At 43.6% G+C, this 25,936-nt stretch overlaps 1 protein-coding gene across 1 annotated transcript in view; it reads right to left on the reverse strand.

Annotated features, from left to right (window-relative positions):
* The window catches only part of LOC306916877 (dedicator of cytokinesis protein 9-like), a gene marked incomplete at both ends in the record, with an annotated part of 149,899 nt that overhangs the window by 107,518 nt on the left and 16,445 nt on the right, over positions 1 to 25,936 (reverse strand). The window contains 4 exons of the mRNA XM_079494962.1: positions 414 to 483; positions 13,799 to 13,881; positions 17,687 to 17,776; positions 23,939 to 24,055. Coding sequence (XP_079351088.1) covers positions 414 to 483; positions 13,799 to 13,881; positions 17,687 to 17,776; positions 23,939 to 24,055 — 360 coding nt within the window. The remainder of the gene's footprint in view (positions 1 to 413; positions 484 to 13,798; positions 13,882 to 17,686; positions 17,777 to 23,938; positions 24,056 to 25,936) is intronic.

Raw genomic sequence — 25,936 nt, forward strand, 5'->3', positions numbered from 1 at the left:
TCCAGCTCAGACACGCACCCTCTGTAGACATTTTTAAATCTCAACTCAAGACTCACCTCTTCACTCTTGCTTTTAATTGAGTTTTAATATCTGCGTTCCTACTCTGTCCTGACTGATTTGCTGCATGTTGTGTTTTTATTTATTTTTTCTCTATGTTTTTATACTTTTATTTTGTTCTTTGCCATTGTTTTATCATTTTAACTACTTGACTGTGTTTTATTGTATTCTATTTTTGTGTCCTGCCCTGTGAAGCACTTTGAGTCGCATTTATGTATGAAAGGTGCTATACAAATAAAGTTTATTATTAATTATTAATTGAGCAACATCAAGTGTGATTTGGAAAAAGGATCGCGTTTCTACCAGAGAGCGTTTAAATGGCTTTTTCCAAAACCTGGTTAACGATCACTTCTTACCTCATCTTTTTCCACGTCTTCGTCCACCTCGAACAGATGAGCGGCCAGCTTCTCTGACCGGGGTGATTTGCTGGAGAAAAGAGAGAATGACTATGTGACACATATCTTAGGATAGGCGTAAAAAAATAAGAATAGCCAGTAACTTTGATACATTTATAAATGATTTTTTCGCCCCTAACTTTAGCCAAAATCATGAGCGCAGTTAGATTAGTTACTTCAATCTAGCAAGTAGAGTGAAAGAAAAACCTCAACAAAAACAAATAGATTATAGGAAATATCTTTATTTTTCACACCCCTAATCTACAGAAATTATTATGCTACTCTCCACTCATCACCTCACAATGAAGATCATTGTGAGGTACACGCACGCACGCACGCACAGACACAGACACACACACACACACACCATACCCTCTTCTATTTCAAACGCATGTCAGACAAGCTTTCCATTTGCTAATGCAGCTTCACGGCATACTGACCCCATTGTATATACACTGTAATACACACACACACACACACACACACACACACACACACACACACACACACACACACACACAATAAGAGGTATAGCATGCAACGCCCTGCTGTCTCCATTCATAACACTACAATGTGTTCATTCGCAAGTGGTGGAAAGTAACTAAGTACATTTACTTAAGTACTGTACTTACTTTTACTTTGCTTGAGTATTTCCAATTTTCCAGTACTTTTACACACTACATCTCAGAGGCAAATATTTTACTCCACTCCATTTATTTGAAAACGTACTTTGTAGATTTTGATTATTATTATTATTATTATTACAAATCACACATTAACCCATTTAGACCTGAGGATGATTCTACAAATGTCTTCTAAATCCTGGACATTTTTCTGAAAAAATGTTTCTATGTCAGTGGTGCTCAACCTTTTTCATGTCAAGGACCCCCAGAATGATCTGTATTTGGCCGCGGACCCCCATCTGAAAATATGTTGTTCCAGGGACCAGGGATTTTTAAAAAAATAGCAGATCTACAAGCTCGTAGCACGGCACTCGGTGCCGCGCTACGAGCTTGTAGATCTGCTATGTATCTGTGTTCTGCCCTTACTATACGTTGGTGTATGGCTTGGCAGACAGTTAACATAGTTCCCAATAAAGTTCCTAACTACGTTAACTGTCTGCCAAGCCATACACCAACGTATAGTAAGGGCAGAACAGTAAAAAGACTTATCCTGTCCAAGGCCTGAGAGAAAGGGTTAAGGCTGAGCTCACACCTTTCATGCAATTCTCTGTGCTCGTTGGGTGTTGTGTCATGGCCGCCCAGCGGCCCAATGCATTTCCAATGGAGGTCACATGGTTTGACCCAACATTGTGTTGTGTGAGGGGGAGGGGCGCAGTCGTCCGCCCCTCCCCCTCACACAACACAATGTTGGGTCAAACCATGTGACCTCCATTGGCAATACATTGGGCGGCCATGACACAACACCCAACGAGCACGAGAATTGCATGAACCGTGTGAGTGCACCCTAACTCAACATGTAGTGAGTGAGCTCTTGACAATGTGCTGGCTTGAACTGAACTGACTCTGACCAAACTAATCACCTCATTATCTACCCTGGTGAGTGGAGAGGCTGCCCAGGTGAGGAGAATTACTAATTAGTCAAAGGAACATTGGTCTCCATTACACATACAAGGCTTAAAGGTAAACTACATAGAAAGTAAACAGCACAATCTGCCTGTATACATTTCAGGCCATTTCAAAGTAGCCGATCTACAAGCTCACAACGTGTCGCGACTTGACGCATTGTGAGCTTGTAGATCTGCTATTTCCAAAAAAGATTTGTAACCATTTGAAAACCGGGACATATTCTTCACAGTGAGTACTTTCACTTATGACACTTTAAATACATACTCAAATACATTTTGAATTCCGGACTTTTACTTGTAACAGAGTATTTCTATATTGCATTATTGGAATACTTTTTCCCATCACTGTTCATTCGCTCCAGTACATCTGCATTGGCTTCCGGTTGTTTTTAGGATTGATTTTAAAATTATTTTACTTGTTTATAAAGCTCTCAATGGTCTCGCCCCTTCCTACCTACATGACTGCCTGCCTAAATATGTCCCAAACCTTCCTACCTACATGACTGCCTGCCTAAATATGTCCCAAACCTTCCTACCTACATGACTGCCTGCCTAAATATGTCCCAAACCTTCCTACCTACATGACTGCCTGCCTAAATATGTCCCAAACCTTCCTACCTACATGACTGCCTGCCTAAATATGTCCCAAACCTTCCTACCTACATGACTGCCTGCCTAAATATGTCCCAAACCTTCCTACCTACATGACTGCCTGCCTAAATATGTCCCAAACCTTCCCTACATGACTGCCTGCCTAAATATGTCCCAAACCTTCCTACCTACATGACTGCCTGCCTAAATATGTCCCAAACCTTCCTACCTACATGACTGCCTGCCTAAATATGTCCCAAACCTTCCTACCTACATGACTGCCTGCCTAAATATGTCCCAAACCTTCCTACCTACATGACTGCCTGCCTAAATATGTCCCAAACCTTCCTACCTACATGACTGCCTGCCTAAATATGTCCCAAACCTTCCTACCTACATGACTGCCTGCCTAAATATGTCCCAAACCTTCCTACCTACATGACTGCCTGCCTAAATATGTCCCAAACCTTCCTACCTACATAACTGCCTGTCTAAATATGTCCCAAACCTTCCTACCTACATGACTGCCTGCCTAAATATGTCCCAAACCTTCCTACCTACATGACTGCCTGCCTAAATATGTCCCAAACCTTCCTACCTACATGACTGCCTGCCTAAATATGTCCCAAACCTTCCTACCTACATGACTGCCTGCCTAAATATGTCCCAAACCTTCCTACCTACATGACTGCCTGCCTAAATATGTCCCAAACCTTCCTACCTACATGACTGCCTGCCTAAATATGTCCCAAACCTTCCTACCTACATGACTGCCTGCCTAAATATGTCCCAAACCTTCCTACCTACATGACTGCCTGCCTAAATATGTCCCAAACCTTCCTACCTACATGACTGCCTGCCTAAATATGTCCCAAACCTTCCTACCTACATGACTGCCTGCCCTAAATATGTCCCAAACCTTCCTACCTACATGACTGCCTGCCCTAAATATGTCCCAAACCTTCCTACCTACATGACTGCCTGCCTAAATATGTCCCAAACCTTCCTACCTACATGACTGCCTGCCTAAATATGTCCCAAACCTTCCTACCTACATGACTGCCTGCCTAAATATGTCCCAAACCTTCCTACCTACACGACTGCCTGCCTAAATATGTCCCAAACCTTCCTACCTACATGACTGCCTGCCTAAATATGTCCCAAACCTTCCTACCTACACGACTGCCTGCCTAAATATGTCCAAAACCTTCTTACCTACACGACTGCCTGCCTAAATATGTCCCAAACCTTCCTACCTACACGACTGCCTGCCTAAATATGTCCCAAACCTTCCTACCTACACGACTGCCTGCCTAAATATGTCCCAAACCTTCCTACCTACATGACTGCCTGCCTAAATATGTCCCAAACCTTCCTACCTACATGACTGCCTGCCTAAATATGTCCCAAACCTTCCTACCTACATGACTGCCTGCCTAAATATGTCCCAAACCTTCCTACCTACATGACTGCCTGCCTAAATATGTCCCAAACCTTCCTACCTACATGACTGCCTGCCTAAATATGTCCCAAACCTTCCTACCTACATGACTGCCTGCCTAAATATGTCCCAAACCTTCCTACCTACATGACTGCCTGCCTAAATATGTCCCAAACCTTCCTACCTACATGACTGCCTGCCTAAATATGTCCCAAACCTTCCTACCTACATGACTGCCTGCCTAAATATGTCCCAAACCTTCCTACCTACATGACTGCCTGCCCTAAATATGTCCCAAACCTTCCTACCTACATGACTGCCTGCCTAAATATGTCCCAAACCTTCCTACCTACATGACTGCCTGCCTAAATATGTCCCAAACCTTCCTACCTACATGACTGCCTGCCTAAATATGTCCCAAACCTTCCTACCTACATGACTGCCTGCCTAAATATGTCCCAAACCTTCCTACCTACATGACTGCCTGCCTAAATATGTCCCAAACCTTCCTACCTACATGACTGCCTGCCTAAATATGTCCCAAACCTTCCTACCTACATGACTGCCTGCCTAAATATGTCCCAAACCTTCCTACCTACATGACTGCCTGCCTAAATATGTCCCAAACCTTCCTACCTACATGACTGCCTGCCTAAATATGTCCCAAACCTTCCTACCTACATGAGTGCCTGCCTAAATATGTCCCAAACCTTCCTACCTACATGACTGCCTGCCTAAATATGTCCCAAACCTTCCTACCTACATGACTGCCTGCCTAAATATGTCCCAAACCTTCCTACCTACATGACTGCCTGTCTAAATATGTCCCAAACCTTCCTACCTACATGACTGCCTGCCTAAATATGTCCCAAACCTTCCTACCTACATGACTGCCTGCCTAAATATGTCCCAAACCTTCCTACCTACATGACTGCCTGCCTAAATATGTCCCAAACCTTCCTACCTACATGACTGCCTGCCTAAATATGTCCCAAACCTTCCTACCTACATGACTGCCTGCCTAAATATGTCCCAAACCTTCCTACCTACATGACTGCCTGCCTAAATATGTCCCAAACCTTCCTACCTACATGACTGCCTGCCTAAATATGTCCCAAACCTTCCTACCTACATGACTGCCTGCCTAAATATGTCCCAAACCTTCCTACCTACATGACTGCCTGCCTAACTATGTCCCAAACCTTCCTACCTACATGACTGCCTGCCTAAATATGTCCCAAACCTTCCTACCTACATGACTGCCTGCCTAAATATGTCCCAAACCTTCCTACCTACATGACTGCCTGCCTAAATATGTCCCAAACCTTCCTACCTACATGACTGCCTGCCTAAATGTGTCCCAAACCTTCCTACCTGCATGACTGCCTGCCTAAATATGTCCCAAACCTTCCTACCTACATGACTGCCTGCCTAAATATGTCCCAAACCTTCCTACCTACATGACTGCCTGCCTAAATATGTCCCAAACCGCCCCCTCAGGTCTTCCACTGCTGGCCTGCTCGCTGTGCCCTAAAATAAATGGCAACTAAAAAACACGGTGAAGCAGCTTTCTGCTTCTAGGGGCCGACGGCGTGGAACAAACTCCCACTGTACCTTCCTTCGACAACCATTTTTAAAGCACAGCTCAAGACCTATACTTCCACACTCTTGCTTTTAGTTGATCTTTTAAATTCCTTGTTATTCATGTCCTCCACTGTATTGCATTACTGCTATTATTTTAATGTTTTATGCTTGCTTTTCTTTTCTTCCACCACTGTTCACTGGCTCCAGCACCATCTTTCTCGGGGACACTTCGGCAACACAGCTGTCGTCACGAGTCAACGTGCGTACGTACGTGGCTCAGCTGTTACCATGACTTCAAACCCCCAAAAGCACAATTTGACCCCCTGTGACCTCAACTGGGCCGAACAAGCTCAAGGGAGCAAACTAGCATAAACAACAACGTCGGGGGCCAAGGCCAGGGTCAAGGGTTTGTTGTTCTCGTCCAGGGTTTTATGCTACAATGTTTGGGAAGCGTGACATGGAACATCTGCACGGTGCATTAGCCCCACGCCCAGAGCCCATAGAGGAAGACAGAGTTACGACATTGAGGGGCAGAAAACTAAGGCCATAGCACGTTCCGTAGCACTTGACCTAGCCTTGACCTCCTACAGGCGTATACAAACATTTTTTTTATGTTTTTTTGTGGCTTTCGCCTTTTTTTTATATTTTTTATGGAGGGACAGACAGTAGGCTGACAGGAAATGGGGAGAGAGATGGGGGGGGGATGACATGCAGTAAAGGCCGTCGGGATCGGGAGTCGAACCTGCGGCACACTGCCAGACTGGATCACCAGCCAAGGTGCCTGGACCACTGAGCCATGGCCTAGGCCAGACTTATAGCATTTTATGTAGACTTAGCATTATATAGTATATATGCATAGTTTAATTATATAGATATTCCACTGTTACGTTCTTAGCTTACGTATGATTCATGATAACTATACTTTGTATGTATGTGATGTACTGCCATGCTTTTTGTTCTTGCTTAACCCATTCTGACCTGAGATCAGATTCTATAAATGTCTTCTACATCCTGACAGTTTTCTGAAAAAGCTATGTTTCTATGTCAGTTGTTCTTCGATTTTTCAAAAATAGCAGACCTACAAGCTCGTAGCACGCCACTCGGTGGCGCGCTATGAGCTTGTAGATCTGCTATTTTTCAATAGCTAACACCAAAAGGGGTTCCCGCCCAGAATGGGTTAATGTAATATTTCAAATACATTTTCCCCCCCACTATGCTTGAATTAGGGCAGTGGTTCCCAAACGTTGTCATGTCAAGGACCCCCGAATTGACACTAATTAGTCTGCGGACCCCCATTTGAAAAGAGATACCATGGACCCCCATACGAGAAGATTTGTACGGCGATAGCAGTGATTCTCAACCCGTTTAATTTCAAGGACCCCCCAGTTTGACGTGCATAATATTAGTCTACAGACCCTCGTTGAATGGCATTTCCATCTCTGGGACGCAAACTTATACAGTAAAATCAATGTTAATTTAACCCATTTTGGGCGGGAACCCCTTTTGGTGTTAGCATTATGTTATGCTTATGTTAAGCTATTGAAAAATAGCAGATCTACAAGCTCATAGCGCGCCACCGAGTGGCGCGCTATGAGCTTGTAGGTCTGCTATTTTTGAAAATAAAAAAAGAAAGATAGCTTTTTCAGAAAACTGTCAGGATGTAGAAGACAGCTCTGTGAGGAAGGACTGAGGACACAGCTCTGTGAGGAAGGACTGAGGACACAGCTCTGTGAGGAAGGACTGAGGACACGGCTCTGCGAGGAAGGACTGAGGACACAGCTCTGTGAGGAAGGACTGAGGACACAGCTCTGCGAGGGAAGGACTGAGGACACAGCTCTGCGAGGGAAGGACTGAGGACACAGCTCTGCGAGGGAAGGACTGAGGACACGGCTCTGTGAGGAAGGACTGAGGACACAGCTCTGTGAGGAAGGACTGAGGACACAGCTCTGTGAGGAAGGACTGAGGACACGGCTCTGCGAGGGAAGGACTGAGGACACAGCTCTGTGAGGAAGGACTGAGGACACAGCTCTGTGAGGAAGGACTGAGGACACAGCTCTGCGAGGGAAGGATGTTCTACTTAGTATCAGTGATATCACAAAGTTACAGACGCTCCCAGAATAGCCCTGATTTATCCTCGGTGGAAAAAACACAGGAAGTGTCCTATTGTGTGACATTTGTTTAACCCATTGAGACCTGGAACGCGTCTGTGTCGCCTCGTAGCTTTTTAACCAACCTTCAACCGTTATTTTAAACTGTAGCTGTCGTAAAAAAATAGCTCCTACGAGCTTGCAGATCTGCTATTTCTTTATTTTTATCGTTAAAACGTTGCATCTTTGAATATATATTATTTCAGAGCGAACGTTTTTTAACTCATACCATTGCTTCTTGGAGTGTGGGGGGGGGGGGGTCCCTGGCTGGAACGACATATTTTGCGATGGGGGGGGTCGGCGGCCAATTACATATACTTTTGAGAGTCCTTGACGTGAACATTTTTTTGAGAACCACTGATATAGAATTAGAAAACGTAGGTTTTCATGAAAACGCTCCGGATTTAAGTAGAGAATCGACCGGTCTGAATGGCTTAACCCATTCTCGGCGGGAACCCCTTTTGCTGTTTTAAAGCATTATGTTATGCTTTAGCCATTGAAAAATAGCAGATCTACAAGCTCATAGCGCGGCACCGAGTGCCGCGCTACAAGCTTGTAGGTCTGCTATTTTTGAAAATTCGTGAAAATGTGCCTGAAATCTTTGAATATATATATTCTTTCAGAGCAAGTTTTTAACTCAAATCTTTGCTTCTGAGGGGTCTCTGGAACAACATATTTTCAGATGGGGGTCGACGGCCAAATACATATAATTCTGGGGGTCCTTGACATGAAAATGTTTGAGAACCACTGACATAGAAACATGGGTTTTTCAGAAAACTGTCAGGAATTAGAAGACATTTTTAGAATCGTCCTCAGGTCAAAATGGCTTAACTTCCACAACTACACACGTTTCCTCCTTTCCAGGGATGTGTCTGTGGAACTCATTCACTCACCAGGACTGTAAAAACCAGGACAGAATCTCAGGACGTTTTTACGACGGGCCTCAAAACCATAATAACTAGAGAAACAGCACAGCATCCAACGAGCAACACAGATGCAAAAAAAAAAAATATCCCGCCGGCCGGAAGACATCTGGGACTTTTGTTGTGGCTTGGAACATGGTTCTGAACATTGTTTTTTAGTGCTTCGAAACAATAAAACACTACGTAAAAAAAATACAACTTGAATTCTGTTGTGTTGAATATGTGTGTAGAGTGAAGTTCAGTCTTTTCCTATTTGCAACCTCGCAGCGTACAAGTTGCTTTTGCACTGCATTAACCCATTCTGGGCGGGAACCCCCTTTTGGTGTTTTAAAGATTATGTTATAATTTAGCTATTTTTGAAAAATCGTGAAAATGGCACAAATTTGGAATATATTTTTTTTTTAGAAAAAATGTTTTTAACTCAATCAATCTTTGCTTCTGGGGGGGGGGGGGGGGGGGGTCCCTGGAACAACATATTTTTAGATGGGGTTCAGCGGCCTCTTACATAAAAAATGTGGGTTCCTTGACATGAAATATTGAGCACCACTGATATAGAAACATAGGTATTTCAAGACCTTTTTTAAATTTCGACGTCAGGCCAAAATGGGTTAACTGAGTAACTTGGTTTTGATCCTTTTGCACTGCATTAACAGAGTGACTTGGTTTTGATCATTTTGCACTGCATTAACAGAGTGACTTGGTTTTGATCCTTTTGCACTGCATTAACAGAGTGACTGGTTTTGATCCTTTTGCACTGCATTAACAGAGTGACTTGGTTTTGATCCTTTTGCACTGCATTAACAGAGTGACTTGGTTTTGATCCTTTTCACTGCATTAACAGAGTGACTTGGTTTTGATCCTTTTGCACTGCATTAACAGAGTGACTTGGTTTTGATCCTTTTGCACTGCATTAACAGAGTGACTTGGTTTTGATCCTTTTGCACTGCATTAACAGAGTGACTTGGTTTTGATCCTTTTCACTGCATTAACAGAGTGACTTGGTTTTGATCCTTTTCACTGCATTAACAGAGTGACTTGGTTTTGATCCTTTTGCACTGCATTAACAGAGTGACTTGGTTTTGATCCTTTTGCACTGCATTAACAGAGTGACTGGTTTTCATCCTTTTGCACTGTATTAACAGAGTGACTTGGTTTTGATCCTTTTGCACTGCATTAAAAGAGTGACTTGGTTTTCATCCTTTTGCACTGTATTAACAGAGTGACTTGGTTTTGATCCTTTTGCACTGCATTAACATAGTGACTTGGTTTTGATCCTTTTGCACTGTATTAACAGAGTGACTTGGTTTTGATCCTTTTGCACTGCATTAACAGAGTGACTTGGTTTTCATCCTTTTGCACTGCATTAACAGAGTGACTTGGTTTTGATCCTTTTGCACTGCATTAACAGAGTGACTTGGTTTTGATCCTTTTGCACTGCATTAACAGAGTGACTTGGTTTTGATCCTTTTGCACTGCATTAACAGAGTGACTGGTTTTGATCCTTTTGCACTGCATTAACAGAGTGACTTGGTTTTCATCCTTTTGCACTGCATTAACAGAGTGACTTGGTTTTGATCCTTTTCACTGCATTAACAGAGTGACTTGGTTTTGATCCTTTTGCACTGCATTAACAGAGTGACTTGGTTTTGATCCTTTTGCACTGCATTAACAGAGTGACTTGGTTTTGATCCTTTTGCACTGCATTAACAGAGTGACTGGTTTTGATCCTTTTCACTGCATTAACAGAGTGACTTGGTTTTGATCCTTTTGCACTGCATTAACAGAGTGACTTGGTTTTGATCCTTTTGCACTGCATTAACAGAGTGACTGGTTTTGATCCTTTTCACTGCATTAACAGAGTGACTTGGTTTTGATCCTTTTGCACTGCATTAACAGAGTGACTTGGTTTTCATCCTTTTCACTGCATTAACAGAGTGACTGGTTTTGATCCTTTTCACTGCATTAACAGAGTGACTTGGTTTTGATCCTTTTGCACTGCATTAACAGAGTGACTGGTTTTGATCCTTTTCACTGCATTAACAGAGTGACTTGGTTTTGATCCTTTTGCACTGCATTAACAGAGTGACTTGGTTTTCATCCTTTTGCACTGCATTAACAGAGTGACTGGTTTTGATCCTTTTCACTGCATTAACAGAGTGACTGGTTTTGATCCTTTTCACTGCATTAACAGAGTGACTGGTTTTGATCCTTTTCACTGCATTAACAGAGTGACTTGGTTTTGATCCTTTTGCACTGCATTAACAGAGTGACTTGGTTTTCATCCTTTTGCACTGCATTAACAGAGTGACTTGGTTTTGATCCTTTTCACTGCATTAACAGAGTGACTTGGTTTTCATCCTTTTCACTGCATTAACAGAGTGACTTGGTTTTGATCCTTTTCACTGCATTAACAGAGTGACTTGGTTTTCATCCTTTTCACTGCATTAACAGAGTGACTTGGTTTTCATCCTTTTGCACTGCATTAACAGAGTGACTTGGTTTTGATCCTTTTGCACTGCATTAACAGAGTGACTTGGTTTTGATCCTTTTCACTGCATTAATAGAGTGACTTGGTTTTGATCCTTTTCACTGCATTAACAGAGTGACTTGGTTTTGATCCTTTTGCACTGCATTAACAGAGTGACTTGGTTTTGATCCTTTTCACTGCATTAATAGAGTGACTTGGTTTTGATCCTTTTCACTGCATTAACAGAGTGACTTGGTTTTGATCCTTTTCACTGCATTAACAGAGTGACTGGTTTTCATCCTTTTGCACTGCATTAACAGAGTGACTTGGTTTTGATCCTTTTGCACTGCATTAACAGAGTGACTTGGTTTTGATCCTTTTCACTGCATTAATAGAGTGACTTGGTTTTGATCCTTTTCACTGCATTAACAGAGTGACTTGGTTTTGATCATTTTCACTGCATTAACAGAGTGACTTGGTTTTGATCCTTTTCACTGCATTAACAGAGTGACTTGGTTTTCATCCTTTTCACTGCATTAACAGAGTGACTTGGTTTTGATCCTTTTGCACTGCATTAACAGAGTGACTTGGTTTTGATCCTTTTGCACTGCATTAACAGAGTGACTTGGTTTTGATCCTTTTGCACTGCATTAACAGAGTGACTTGGTTTTGATCCTTTTCACTGCATTAACAGAGTGACTTGGTTTTGATCCTTTTCACTGCATTAACAGAGTGACTTGGTTTTCATCCTTTTCACTGCATTAACAGAGTGACTTGGTTTTGATCCTTTTGCACTGCATTAACAGAGTGACTTGGTTTTGATCCTTTTGCACTGCATTAACAGAGTGACTTGGTTTTGATCCTTTTGCACTGCATTAACAGAGTGACTTGGTTTTCATCCTTTTGCACTGCATTAACAGAGTGACTTGGTTTTGATCCTTTTGCACTGCATTAACAGAGTGACTTGGTTTTGATCCTTTTGCACTGCATTAACAGAGTGACTTGGTTTTCATCCTTTTCACTGCATTAACAGAGTGACTTGGTTTTGATCCTTTTCACTGCATTAACAGAGTGACTTGGTTTTGATCCTTTTGCACTGCATTAACAGAGTGACTTGGTTTTGATCCTTTTGCACTGCATTAACAGAGTGACTTGGTTTTGATCCTTTTCACTGCATTAACAGAGTGACTTGGTTTTGATCCTTTTCACTGCATTAACAGAGTGACTTGGTTTTGATCCTTTTCACTGCATTAACAGAGTGACTTGGTTTTGATCCTTTTCACTGCATTAACAGAGTGACTTGGTTTTGATCCTTTTGCACTGTATTAACAGAGTGACTTGGAAAGAAACCAAGTCATTTTTAGAGGTACAAATGTGACCACATTTGACTGAGGGACTGCCATTGGATTTTTTTGAATTTTCGTTTTTTCATGTCATATGAAAGCAGGGAATCATAGCTTCAAATTGACATATTGGTTGTTCAGTTTGACCCACCAGTTTTCGGGATATGGCTTATAGAGTAATGTCTTGCAGAGAAACAGCGAGTTGAGAAAACAGGCTTGAAAGGTTCACTTCTGTGGTCTCTAACATTACACCTATAGCTACATGTTTAAGCATTTATTTCATATTTACATGTCGATTTCAGCTCTGACACATGCTCTAGTAGACTCTAGTATGTGAAGAGTCTGCCTGTGCTATTAACTCATCTCAAAAAGAAATAAATTCAGTTTTTCTCCTCTGGTGAAAAGCTGGAGGCTGCATGATGGCAGTCCCTCAGTCAAATCTGCTCACAAATGTACATTAATGTCCATTTTAGGAGATGGTGATAGAGAACAGGTGCTGCAGGGCCTGTTGCAGTGCTGTTGTTGTGGGCTGTGTGTGTTAGTTACAACTGCATAATGGTTGTTTTCAACCACGGTTCACGTTTTCATTTAGGTTGTTATTAGAGAACGTAAAAGATGAGACTTATTTCTTTTTTTTTTTTACACTTTTCTTTTTTACACAACACTGACAGTATTATGACTGTGTGATTTTTAGAGTCATATGCACAGTCTTAAACTAAACATAGTGTCGGTGGTGGTGGTGAGAAATTGTGAGGACCTAAAAGAGAGTGGCTCCCCCCCCCCCCCCCCAGAGTGTAGAGTAGGAGAGTAGCGACACGCTTTGATCTCGCCGCAAAGCGGGCGCCTACAGTATATGGGCTATAGTTCCACACATTGCTCCTATGGCTGGAACTATCCCATTGAGATAGAATGAGCACCTCCACATTCCATTGTTACAATGGCAGTCAACGCTAGTGTCGCCACTCTCTTACTAGATTACTCTGCTCCCCCCCAAACACCCTCCTCCCCACCTCGCCTAGGTCTGGGTCTTCAGACGAGCCCCTTCAACGGGCCTGTCAGCAGCGCTGTCGACACCTCAACACACCTGTTAACTACAGCTGAAATGGACCCGCGTACATGGCCACATATATACATGGTCATGCACACACACACACACACACACATGCACACACACACACACACACACACACACACACACACACACACACACACACACACACACACACACACACACACACACACACACGCAGGGAGGGACTCACTTAGGGAGCTGGCGGAAATCTCCGGAATATTCCTCATACTTGTAGTTGACAAGGTGCCAGTCGGAGTTGTACGTCTTGATGCACTGCAGGGGGAGAGAGAGAGAGAGAGAGAGAGCGAGAGAGACAGAGAGAGAGAGAGAGAGAGACAGAGAGAGAGAGAGAGAGAGAGAGAGAAAGTGAAAATTGAGGAGGTGGTGAGTGAGGGTCATTTTAGCGTGAACAAATTTGGAGAGGTCATTAATAAAGATACGGCCCCCAGACGGACGCAGGGCATGCGGGCTGAGGTTTATTAGACTTCCTTTGGCAATATAAAGATAAATCTGTATTCCCTCAGAAGAAATGAAAAGGCAGGGTTTAATTTTAACCCATTTAGGCCTGACCTCAAAATTAAAAGAAAATCTTCTAAATCCTCCAGTTTTCTGAAATAAATATTTTCACGATTTTTCAAAAATAGCAGACCTATAAGCTCATAGCGCGCCACTCGGTGGCGCGCTATGAGCTATGAGAAGGAGTGAACTCGCATGGATCTTTGTTTCCCCTAAAAGGCAGGCAGAGATCGAGCAGAAACTTGAACGATAAGACAGCTAAATTGCATTATTATTAGTATTTATTATACCCAATTTAATTAACAAGACAAAGACTTTTAAGCCCAAGGAGTCTCTCTCTGCAGCAGCTATGTTTAACCCATTTTTGGGCGGGAACCCCTTCTGGTGTTTCTAGCATTATGTTATAATTTAGCTATTGAAAAATAGCAGATCTACAAGCTCATAGCGCGGCACCGAGTGCCACACTATGAGCTTGTAGGTCTGCTATTTTTTTTAAATCGAGAAAATGTGTCGCAAATCTTTGAATATATATATTCTTTCAGAGCGAATGTTTTTAACTTTGCTTCTGGGGGAGGTCCCTGGAACAACATATTTTCAGATGGGGGTCGGCGGCCAAATACGGATCATTTTTGGGGTTCTTGACATGAAATATTGAGCACCACTGATACAGAAACATGAGGTTTTTCAGAAAACTGTCATGATTTAGAAGACATTTTTTTTAAATTTCGACGTCAGGCCAAAATGGGATAAAAGGCCGTCTAAATGGTATCCTGTGTTCCATCAAACAGGTACTGCAGGAAGGATAATGCAGAACCGCAGGCTGTAAAGATCCTACGCAGACTTTCAGAAGCCAAATTATATTATCCGTTGCTGGGAAAATGGAGTCCCCTCCGGTTAGCACTGCTGCAAAGTAGAACCAAGTACTTTTATATTTTAAGTACAGTACTTAAATACTGTACTTAAGTACAGTACTAGCTTTTTTAATGTTTTATCTCACGATTTTCAACCCATTGTTTTTTATCTAATGTAATCCTGGGCGCTACACTTCCTCTGCCAACCTGGGGGGGACAGCGCGGACTGACCTCATGCTTCCTTCTATGCATGAGGAGTCCAAGCTGCTTCTTTTCACCTGACTGGGGGGAGAGTTTCCCTGGTTGAACGTAGTCCGTGGAAGGAACACGTTATTCCGAGCAGTTCACCAGAGAACTGGTGTGGCCAATCGGGACACGGTATGCAATATGGGCGGGCTTTGGTACAGTGACGTTCAATGCTTGAGACCTTTGACTGACAGTAGCTCTGACCAATTGCGTCAAAGAGAAAATGTTTGAACCCGCCCCCCGGGAAACAAGATCCATACACAGCATCTCCAGACACAAATACCACACGACAGTGTGATTTGAGTCTGGCTTATTAGCCAGGCTATGTCACCGTGCCCTCACTTAAGTACAATTTTGAGGTATTTGTACTTAACTTGAGTATTTACAATTTACAATACTTTCACTTCTAATCCACTACATTGCAGAGGCAAATATTGTACTTTTACTCCACTACATTTATTTGAAATCTTTAGTTCCTAATTCCTATTGTTACTTTGATTATTATTACAAACATATACTTTAGCCAATAGAGGGTATGCGCATGCATAAAGTGAATGGCAGATTGAGTGGCAAATCGAGTGGCAAAGTGAGTGACACAGTTCATTTAATGTTGTTTAAAGTAATTTAATGCAATCAGATAGGACGTTTATGTTTGGATGTATGAGCTGTCAAGGCCAGAAAGTAGTTTTTGCCACTCAGGCGTTCATGCATAACTTCATTTTGGCCATTTGAAAATAGCCGATCTACAAGCTCACAATGCTCTCGCTCTTCTGGTTCAAACCCCCTCCCTCCATCCCTCTTTCCCCATACTGCGTTTCCCTTTTTTACTTTCTTTATATGATGATTTGTTGTTTGTTTAGTAGTGTATAGTGTATATTTGTATGTCTCTAAAATGTGCTGATTAATTGAAAATGGAGGACCCTGATGTAAAGTCTTAGTGCTTCGATCGGCATAGTTTCGTCCACAAAGTGACAGTTTTTTGTATTGATTTGTGCTTCCGTTTGAAATGTAGACGCCATTCTACATACTGTGATATAAACAATTCAATCAACATTTGACAAAAAGTAGCAGACAAACAAAGTGAATTACCACTGTGTGAAAATAACAGGCAATTATGGACACTAGATTTGCCTGTAAACCTCAAGTTTTGGAGGCATATACAGTAATATACGGTAATATACAGGTGTGATGGTGCAATTCGGGAGTTTACGGGAGTTTGTTGGAAAGTTTAACGGGAGTTTCCTGTAATATACACATCCGTATTCCATGCTTTCTGTGCAGTGCCCAGCTAGCTATAGAGCTGCCTATCTGAACTTTGGGGAGAAACCTGTTTCAGGTTTCAACGCCTGAAAAGAAAAGAAAAGAAAAATGACGTGGGGGGGGAGGGGAGGGGGGGGGGGGGGGGGGGATATGAAGTAAAATAAATTACGGAGAGAGAGAGAGAGAGATAGAGAGAGAGAGAGAGAGAGAGAGGTAGAGAGGTAGAGAGAGAGAGAGAGAGAGGTAGAGAGAGAGAGAGAGAGAGAGAGAGAGAGAGAGAGAGAGAGAGATAGAGAGAGAGAGAGAGAGAGAGAGAGAGAGAGATAGAGAGGTAGAGAGAGAGAGAGAGAGAGAGAGAGAGCGAGAGAGAGAGAAGTAGAAAGAAAAAACAAAGAAAAAAAAACCCATCTGCGAGTACCTCCAGCTGTTCCAGATGCATGTTATTATGATGTCATTTCTGTGTGGAAGGAATATCCCCTAACAGTTCTAATCAAGACTACGCCCTGAGTACAGACCCCCGTGAGACCTTAACATACCACCCAACAACGTCAAGACTACACCCTGACTATAGACCCCCAGGAGGAGACCATTATATAATATACCACCCAACGTCGTCAGCCGTGAGCCCCACCAGCCCCACTCCGCTCCGACACCATTATGTAATGTATATTTACTTTATTATCAATGTTGAAGATTTGATTGTACTGTGGAGGTATAGCTATCAAATGTAGTAGACGGATCATGAGTTGTTTTGTGTTGTGTTGGATGAATGTTGTATGTGAATGTATGTAAGCTAATGGGGATCTAATAAATAAATCAAATCAAATATACTGTACCACCCAAAAATGTCAGCCATGAGCCCCCCGGCTAAAATTGCTGATATTTGCCGCCACCCTCGTTGAAAACAATGTATTTCAAACTCCAGCTTGTCACTCACTGCATGAACAGCGCTCGAGCGCTCTGTGTCCTAACTCTTTCTTCCTCTATGGCTCAGCTATACACCAGGCCTGGACTGGCCACTTGACGTACAGCAGGGCAAATGCCCAATGAATGCCCCCCCATTTAGTTGTAACGGGACCTCTTGGACCTGTACCGTTAGTTGTAACGGTACAGGTGGTTGCACACCGGCCGCGTTTTTCGGAAAATCGATGGAGAAACGCCAGCTTAGAAATCCGAATTCGCGCTCTGTGTGTGGGGGACTTTACCTCTTGGACAAACAGACACTGCGCCTCCTTCTCTGCAGTCTCTGGAACGGTGGAGAACAGCGTCCGGCCCTGACGCCGCAAGGTGGAGATCTGGGGAAGAGGAGAGACATACAGGCATGATGAGACACAGACTGCACTGTGACAGATCCACACATCCATACCTGCTGCTGCTGGTGGTGTTTAGAAACAATCACTTTGGAAATCACTCGCATGGTGCATGCGGGGGCCCACAGCCCCACAGCTCAGTGGTGGCTTTGTGGTTAGAGTGTCCGCCCTGAAACTGGCGAGGACAGGGGTTCGATTCCCCGGCCGGGTCATACCAAATACTGTAAAAATGGGACCCAGTGTCTCTCCCTGCTTGTCACTCAGCATCAATGGGTTGGATTGGGGGGTTTAGATCAACTACTTAACCCATTTTGGGGCGGGAACCCCTTTTGGTGTTTTAAACATTATGTTATAATTTAGCTATTGAAAAATAGCAGATCTACAAGCTCGTAGCGCGCCACCGAGTGGCGCGCTATGAGCTTGTAGGTCTGCTATTTTTGAAAAATCGTGAAAATGTGGCGCATATTTGGAATAATATATGTTTTCAGAACGAACCTTTTTAACTCAAATCTTTGCTTCTGGGGGGGTCCCTGGAACAACATATTTTCAGATGGGTGTCGGCGGCCAATGACATAATTTGTGGGGTTCTTGACATGAAATATTAAATATTGAGCACCACTGATATAGAAACATGGGTTGTTCAGAAAACTGTCAGGATTTAGAAGACATTTTTTTTATTTCGACGTCAGGCTGAAGTGGTTAACACAATCAGCGCCGGGATTCCTTTCAAAATAGAAGCTCAGGGTGCTGGGAAGAAATGTCCGCTTTTACTCTGAAAGCACCCCCCCCCTTCCATTCTGGACAAAAACCGGGAGACATATATTTTTGCTTGCTTGCCTCGGTAAGATTACGATATAAGTCGCTGATGATTGCTCGCTTCATATTTTGAACGAGAGGCATGTTGAAGTCAGAAATGAAGAGCTTAGTATATCCATCTGGTCAAAACCACGGAGAGCTCCTTAGATGACGAGCACCGAGCCTTTCTTCGTGAACGATAAAACAGGCAAGTGAACGACAACGCGCATGCGCAAAAGAGTATGGTGCAGAAGGAGAGGCCAATTTTTTTTAGAAATCAGAATATTTTTCTCTCGTTTGATATCAATGAAAATGCTTATTTCAGACATGCTCTAGTAGTATGTGAAGAGTCTGCCTGTTTTATTAACTCATTTTGGATAAAATAAATCAATAAATTCAGTTGTTCTCCTCTGGTGAAAAGCTGGAGGTCGCACGATGACAGGCTTTCAGTCAAATCTGGTCACAAATAGTCTCTTGCTATGCAATGCTACTATACTGCTATCGCCGATCTCTCTATATATAGGCCGACAATCGTATTAATGCCAACCTTGACATGTTGTAATCTAAAGTGTGATGGACAGATCCACAGAGAGAGGAGACGATCTGACCCAGAGGAGCCCAGAGGAGCCTCAGGGCCTCAGGACCCTCCATGTTCAGGGAGGAGACACTCTAACCCAGAGGAGCCCAGAGGAGCCTCAGGGCCTCAGGACCCTCCATGTTCAGCGTCTTGCATGGAGACTCGAACCAGTCAGTGTCCCAGTTAACCCGCTCAGGACGGGAACCCCTTCTGGTGTTTGAAGCATCATGTTCTATACTTTAGCTGTTGAAAAATAGCAGATCTGGTATTTTTGAAAAATCGTGACATTTGGTGCATATCTGTTAAATCAAACATTTTTAACTCATATATTTTTACGTCTGGGGGGGGGGGGGGGGGGTCCCTGGAACAGTTTGAGCACCACTGACATAGAAACAGGTTTTTCAGAAAACTGTCATGATTTAGACCTTTTGTAGTCTACGAGGTTGTAGATCTGCTATTTTTCAAACTCAAATAAACTCAAATGTTTGCTTCTGGGGGGTGTCGGCGGCCAATTACATATCATTTTTGGGGTCCTTGACATGAAATATTGAGCACCACTGATACAGAATTTACAGGATTTACAGGATTTTAGAAGACTTTTTTTTTTATTTCGACGTCAGGCCAGAATGGGTTAACTGCGCTGGGGGGTTTCCAGTCACTCCACAGAGACGGCGGGCGGGGGTTAACACTCACTGTCAAACTGACCCAGTCTTGTCATGTATTTCCTACTGTATATCCTACTGTATATCCAAGCCATTATCATTTTGTCTTCTCGTTCGTAATGCCTTTGAAAGAGGGTTTTGAAACTTGCGCCGCGCTTCACTGGCTTTCAAAGTCTATATGATCAAAATAGCATTACCAGTGTGTAAGCACGAGAGAGGGATAGGGTGTAGCCAGAGGACATCACATACAGAGAAAACCTTCAGCACTCTGGTGTCCTCATTCTGGACATAATAGTCCAACCTTTCTGCAAGAAATACGGAAATATCCGATCTACAAGCTCCCCGTTGTTGCGATGCGTCGCAAGGGAGATTTGGTGTTGAGGGAAAAACGGAGGGGAACCACAAGGACCCAGATGAACTGAAGTATATAGGGTTTACGCGATTTAAACGAAGGGATATTGTATTATTTAATATGCTTAAGAAAAGAAAATGAACACTATTCAGTCCAGTGGAGCGTTCAGTAACATTACAGAGCGTGTGAACCAACCTACACTCATGGAAACTCACCAACTCCTCAACTCAAAGTGCTCCGACTCCCTCCTATGCCTGCCCTGTGTGTGCGTGCGTGCGTGCGTGCGTGCGTGCGTGCGTGCGTGCGCATGTGTGTGTGTGTTTGTCTGGCTGTCCCCCTCCGCTCCCTGTGAGCCCGGTGATGTGAAACACATGGAGGGTTTAGACAGGCGGACAGACGATGGCTGACCTTACGCACACACACACACACACACACACACACACACACACACACACACACACACACACACACACACACACACACACACACACACACACACACACACACACACACACACACACACACACACACACACACACACACACACACACAAACACAAACACACGCAGGACAGTTACTAATGGCTTTGCGCTGCAGACGACCTCCTAATGAAAACCACTCAGAGGTGGTTGTGAAATCCAGTCTGGATGGGAGTAGAGGCGGACTCAGACTGCTGTATGGTGTTCCCCTCCCATCACATCCCCAACCTGTCACGGTCCGTGACATGTTTTATGTTTTCTTGTGTACCCGGTTTTAGTTATTGTTTTACCTTTCTGTTGTGTTCCTGTGATGTTGAAGTATTGTGTTTTCCTTGTCTTAGTTCCAGTTTGAGTTTTGCTCTTTACCCATGTGTGCTTTTATTTTGTAGTAGTGTTCCTAGTGTTTCCTGTCTGCCTTGTTTTGCTGTCACCTGCCTTGTCTCACCTCCCTGTATTAGTGTAACCCTAGTCACCTGTGTCCTGTTTGCCTGTTAGCCTATCCTAGTGTTGATTGTCAGTTGTGTTCACCTGTGTCCTGTTTTCCCCTGCCTTTATATACTGTAAATGTCTTTCAGTTCCTTGTCAGATTATTATTGTAAGTCTCGGTGTGTTCTGTTCCTTGAGTCTTTGTTAAAGGACCACTTCACCACTTTTCAACCATATCTTCATATAATAGAGCACCGAAGTCCTGACGTCACTGCCCTCTACTACCAGTAGAGGGCAGTGAGCGCCATGGTTCATGTATGTTTTATAAGCATTGTACTCTCCATAGGGGGATTTTAGATCGCCTCATATAAGAACTGTGTTTGAAAAATAAACCGATTCATATGTAGTTTCAAGGCTTTTGCGGTCACATTAATTCCATTTTCTCTAGAAACTGGCTGTATCAAATATGAATGGACATCATTAACGACGCACAGCCACTCCCCTGACAGAAACGCCGAGGTGGTCGGTTTATTTTTCAAACACAGTTCTTATATGAAGCGACCTAAAATCGCCGTTTGGGGATCTCAATGCAAAAAACAAATACATGAACCTGGAGATTGACACCCTCTACTGAAAGTGACGTCAGACTTCGGAGCTCTATTGGTCCTCACTAATAATCATGAAAAAATGGCACGATTTTTTTTCTACTCAGTCTGTGTCTCATAGGAGGGCTGTGGGCAGTTTAGAAACCGTCTTCCAGTGACATCATCATTAGGTAGATTTTTTTTTTATTTAGATTTTCATTATCGTGAGAACGATGGCTTCCATTTTCGCATTGCAACTTTTCAGGACTAGAAAGCCTGCAGTTTCTATTAGCTTGTATTCCCCATCGATGTCACTGGAAGACGGTTTCTGAACTGCCCACAGCCCTCCTACATATGAGACACAGACCAAGTAGAAAGAAATTGCGCCATTCTTTCATGATTATTAGTGAGGACCTAGTATATGAAGATAGGATGAAAAGTGGTGAAGTGGTCCTTTAATTAAAACTGTTGCATTTGAGATGTTCTGCCTCTGCCTTGCTGTCTGCACTCGGGTCCTAACCCTCCTGTCCCCCCCCCCTCCCCCCCAGTGGGAGGAGCCTGGGAGGGAGTGGAGCGACCGCTAGAGATTGCTCTCAGCGTCGGTCGGAGAGGGGGAACATGCAGTGATGTAATGTTGACACACTACGACGCCAACCGGCCTCGGAGTTGCTTTTGAACACAAACAAACTTCCCATCGAGCGTGTTAAATGTTTGAAAGAAGGGATGCGCGCCAACGGCTACACGACGCCGGGGAAGTCAAGTGAACAGGGGGGGGACCCCTTGCATAATTCAACAAAAAATACTTATAACTGGCACAAATAAATTGCATTAAACGGTGCTGCCGGGCGGGTCTTTGCGCAACCGCTCCGTCATTTAGATATATGCGTTGTGGACTGGAGGCTGTGGCAGTGAAGTGTTTTAACCAATTTTGGGCGGGAACCCCTTTTGGTGTTTTAAAGCATTATGTTATAATTTAGCTATTTAAAAATAGCAGATCTACAAGCTCATAGTGCGGCACCGAGTGCCGCGCTACGAGCTTGTAGGTCTGCTATTTTTGAAAAATCTTTGAATATTCTTAACGATTTTAACTCAAATCTTTGCTTCTGGGGTGTCAATGGAACAACATATTTTCAGATGGGGGGTCGGCGGCCAATTGCATATAATCTTGGGGGTCCTTGACATGAAAATGTTTGAGAACGACTGACATAGAAACATGGGTTTTTCAGAAAACTGTTAGGATTTAGAAGACATTAGAATCGTTCCCAGGTCTAAATGGGTTATGCTGACGAGGCTCCGACCTGTTTGTCCAGTGGAGGTTAATGACTTGGCACAACAGCTCGCACTCCGTTCAGCAGCGAGACCTACTTCACACTCGGTTAAGTTTCGCCGCAGTCCTTCTACTTCTTGCCAAAGAGCGGGAGTCGGACTTTTGGCTGCTCGAGTGGCCTGGGCAACTTAACCCTTTCATGGGTGAGTGTAATGCACAATCTATATGAAAAAAAGTGGTCTTGGAATGACCTACAGACCAGACTCAGACTGGCTGCTGTGATTCCCCTAGTGAGCTTTAAAAGGATTGCCATCACTTCCCATACACTGCTCCTGCTTTGACGTATAGCAAATGTTTTCTTGCTTTTTAGCTTACTAGCAAATTTTGTTGCTTAGTTTGTATTTATTAGTCTTTATTGGTCGCGTTACTAAACGTTCCTGTTCTCCCTTTGATCTTCTTCGGTAGTGGGTTCTGTATATATGAGCATTGTATGTTTGTCCTGTTATTGTCTTGTATGTATTGTTACTGGCAGAGCTGGGTCACGGATGTCGCCTCTTCTCTTGGCCAGTTCACACTGTGTAAAAGAGACTTCAGTCTCAATGTGGTTTTTACTGGTTAAAGGGACATTCAGTGATTTGGGTGATTTGGAAAACCACCCAGTCCGCCCCGGTAACAAAATGTGCACATGCACGCTCTACAGTGGGGGGAAGTGCAACAGGCCAACAGCATGTGCACCAAGGCCCGCCCCCAGTCGATCATGATTGGAGGAAGGCCCCTCTCATCCTGATTGGATGAAGGCTTTGCCACCCGCCACCAAAACTGAAACTAGGGTTTTTTGACCCCAGGGGCTCACTGGGGACAGGGAGGAACTCCTTATATAGTCAGCACACTCTATAGTAGGGAGGATTATCCAGAAAAAATAAGTGATATTTGAATTCAGTAAAATCACTGAATATACCTTTAAATAAGGGTTAAAAAAATAAAAGAATAAATAAAAATACGTACCTGGAAGTCATCCAGGGGGAACTGCAGCATGTCTCTCTGGACGTCGCTGAGGATCTGGGTCTTCTTCTGCAGAAGGACGCTCTCATAGTCCAGAGGCTCGATGACCTTAGGCTTCACCTGGAGACCAGAGAGAGGAGCACAGAGAGGATGAGGATACATTACAGACTACAGGCCTGATGACCTTAGGCTTCACCTGGAGAACACAGAGAGGAGCACAGAGAGGATGAGGATACATTACAGACTACAGGCCTGATGACCTTAGGCTTCACCTGGAGACCACATAGAGGAGCACAGAGAGGATGAGGATACATTACAGACTACAGGCCTGATGACCTTAGGCTTCACCTGGAGACCAGAGAGAGGAGCACAGAGAGGATGAGGATACATTACAGACTACAGGCCTGATGACCTTAGGCTTCACCTGGAGACTACAGAGAGGAGCACAGAGAGGATGAGGATACATTACAGACTACAGGCCTGATGACCTTAGGCTTCACCTGGAGACCATAGAGAGGAGCACAGAGAGGATGAGGATACATTACAGACTACAGGCCTGATGACCTTAGGCTTCACCTGGAGACTACAGAGAGGAGCACAGAGAGGATGAGGATACATTACAGACTACAGGCCCTGTCACCATTAATTACACATTGAAGTTGACCAGCAATATTGTCACACAAAAAATTGCGCTTAACGATTTAATTATGTTTTTTTTAATTGTCTTTTTTTTTTGTTTATTTGCCTTTAAGGCTTTGTAATCACAAATTGCACAGGGCAGATATGACAAATATTTACATACCGTATACAAAGAAATCACTGACACATTTATTATTTATTTTCTTCTCAAAAAATAAAAATAATAATAATAATAGAAATAGTTGATTGCAACCACAGGTCGCATTTACTATGGAATCTTGCATTTCCTGTCAGTGTGTCACACCAGGCAAGCCCCCATGAGGTCATCGTGACATCCATACATTCCATATGTTGATCCTTCCCCATCCATCCTTCCTCTTCGATATCTCCCTTTTGACTGATATACCTGTCCATTCAAACTCAAGTTATTAGTGCAGCCGCACAAGGCAGCCGGTGGAAACTAGAGAGGGTAGGTACCCTCACATGTTCTCCCCGTGTCCCCTAGGGTAGGTACCCTCACATGTTCTCCCCGTGTCCCCTAGGGTAGGTACCCTCACATGTTCTCCCCGTGTCCCCTAGGGTAGGTACCCTCACATGTTCTCCCCGTGTCCCCTAGGGTAGGTACCCTCACAAAAACATGCAGTAATCCTGGTCTCTAAACTGCCTCCCCCTGGCCAGCCGGGGCGCCTGATGGAGGCTTTCCCCGCGCTACGTCTGGCGGGGAAAACTCCCCCCTGTCAGGTGAAAAGAAGCAGCTTGGACTCCTCATGCATAGAAGGAGGCATGAGGTCAGTCCGCTGCCCCCCCCCAGGTTGGCAGAGGAAGTGTAGTGCCCAGGATTACATTAGATAATTGGCACTGGATGAAAAAACTGGGTTGCAAAATCGTGGGATAAAAATAATATATAAAATAAATCACACCCGTGTGAACTGAGTGGTGCAAGGTCTTATATAGCCTGATCAGCTGTGGTCTGACGTAATGCCAGTGACCATAGTAACCATGCTAATTTTCTTCGGCACAAACACACACGGGTACACGGGTACAAAGCCAGTTGTTGGAGTGGTTTGCACCACTCAAAAAAAAATAAAAAAATAAACTAGAGTTCTCAACAGGCCCTCAGGCGTCTTACTGGTTTACAAGCTTACAACACGTCACAAAGTGACGTGTTGTAAGCTTATATTTACACCACTGGGAAATATACTGGAAACCACATCTCTTCTCCATGAGGCAACTTTTAGTTTTTGAGTGGTGTAAACCACTCCTACAACTGGCTTTGTTAGTGTGTCTGTCTGTTCGCAAAAAATGAGCATGGTTGCTATGGTCACCCAGTTCACACGGGTGTGATTTTTTACAAATTAATGC

The sequence above is a fragment of the Electrona antarctica genome (genome assembly GCF_951216825.1).
Source record: "Electrona antarctica genome assembly, chromosome: 24".
NCBI lineage: Eukaryota > Metazoa > Chordata > Actinopteri > Myctophiformes > Myctophidae > Electrona > Electrona antarctica.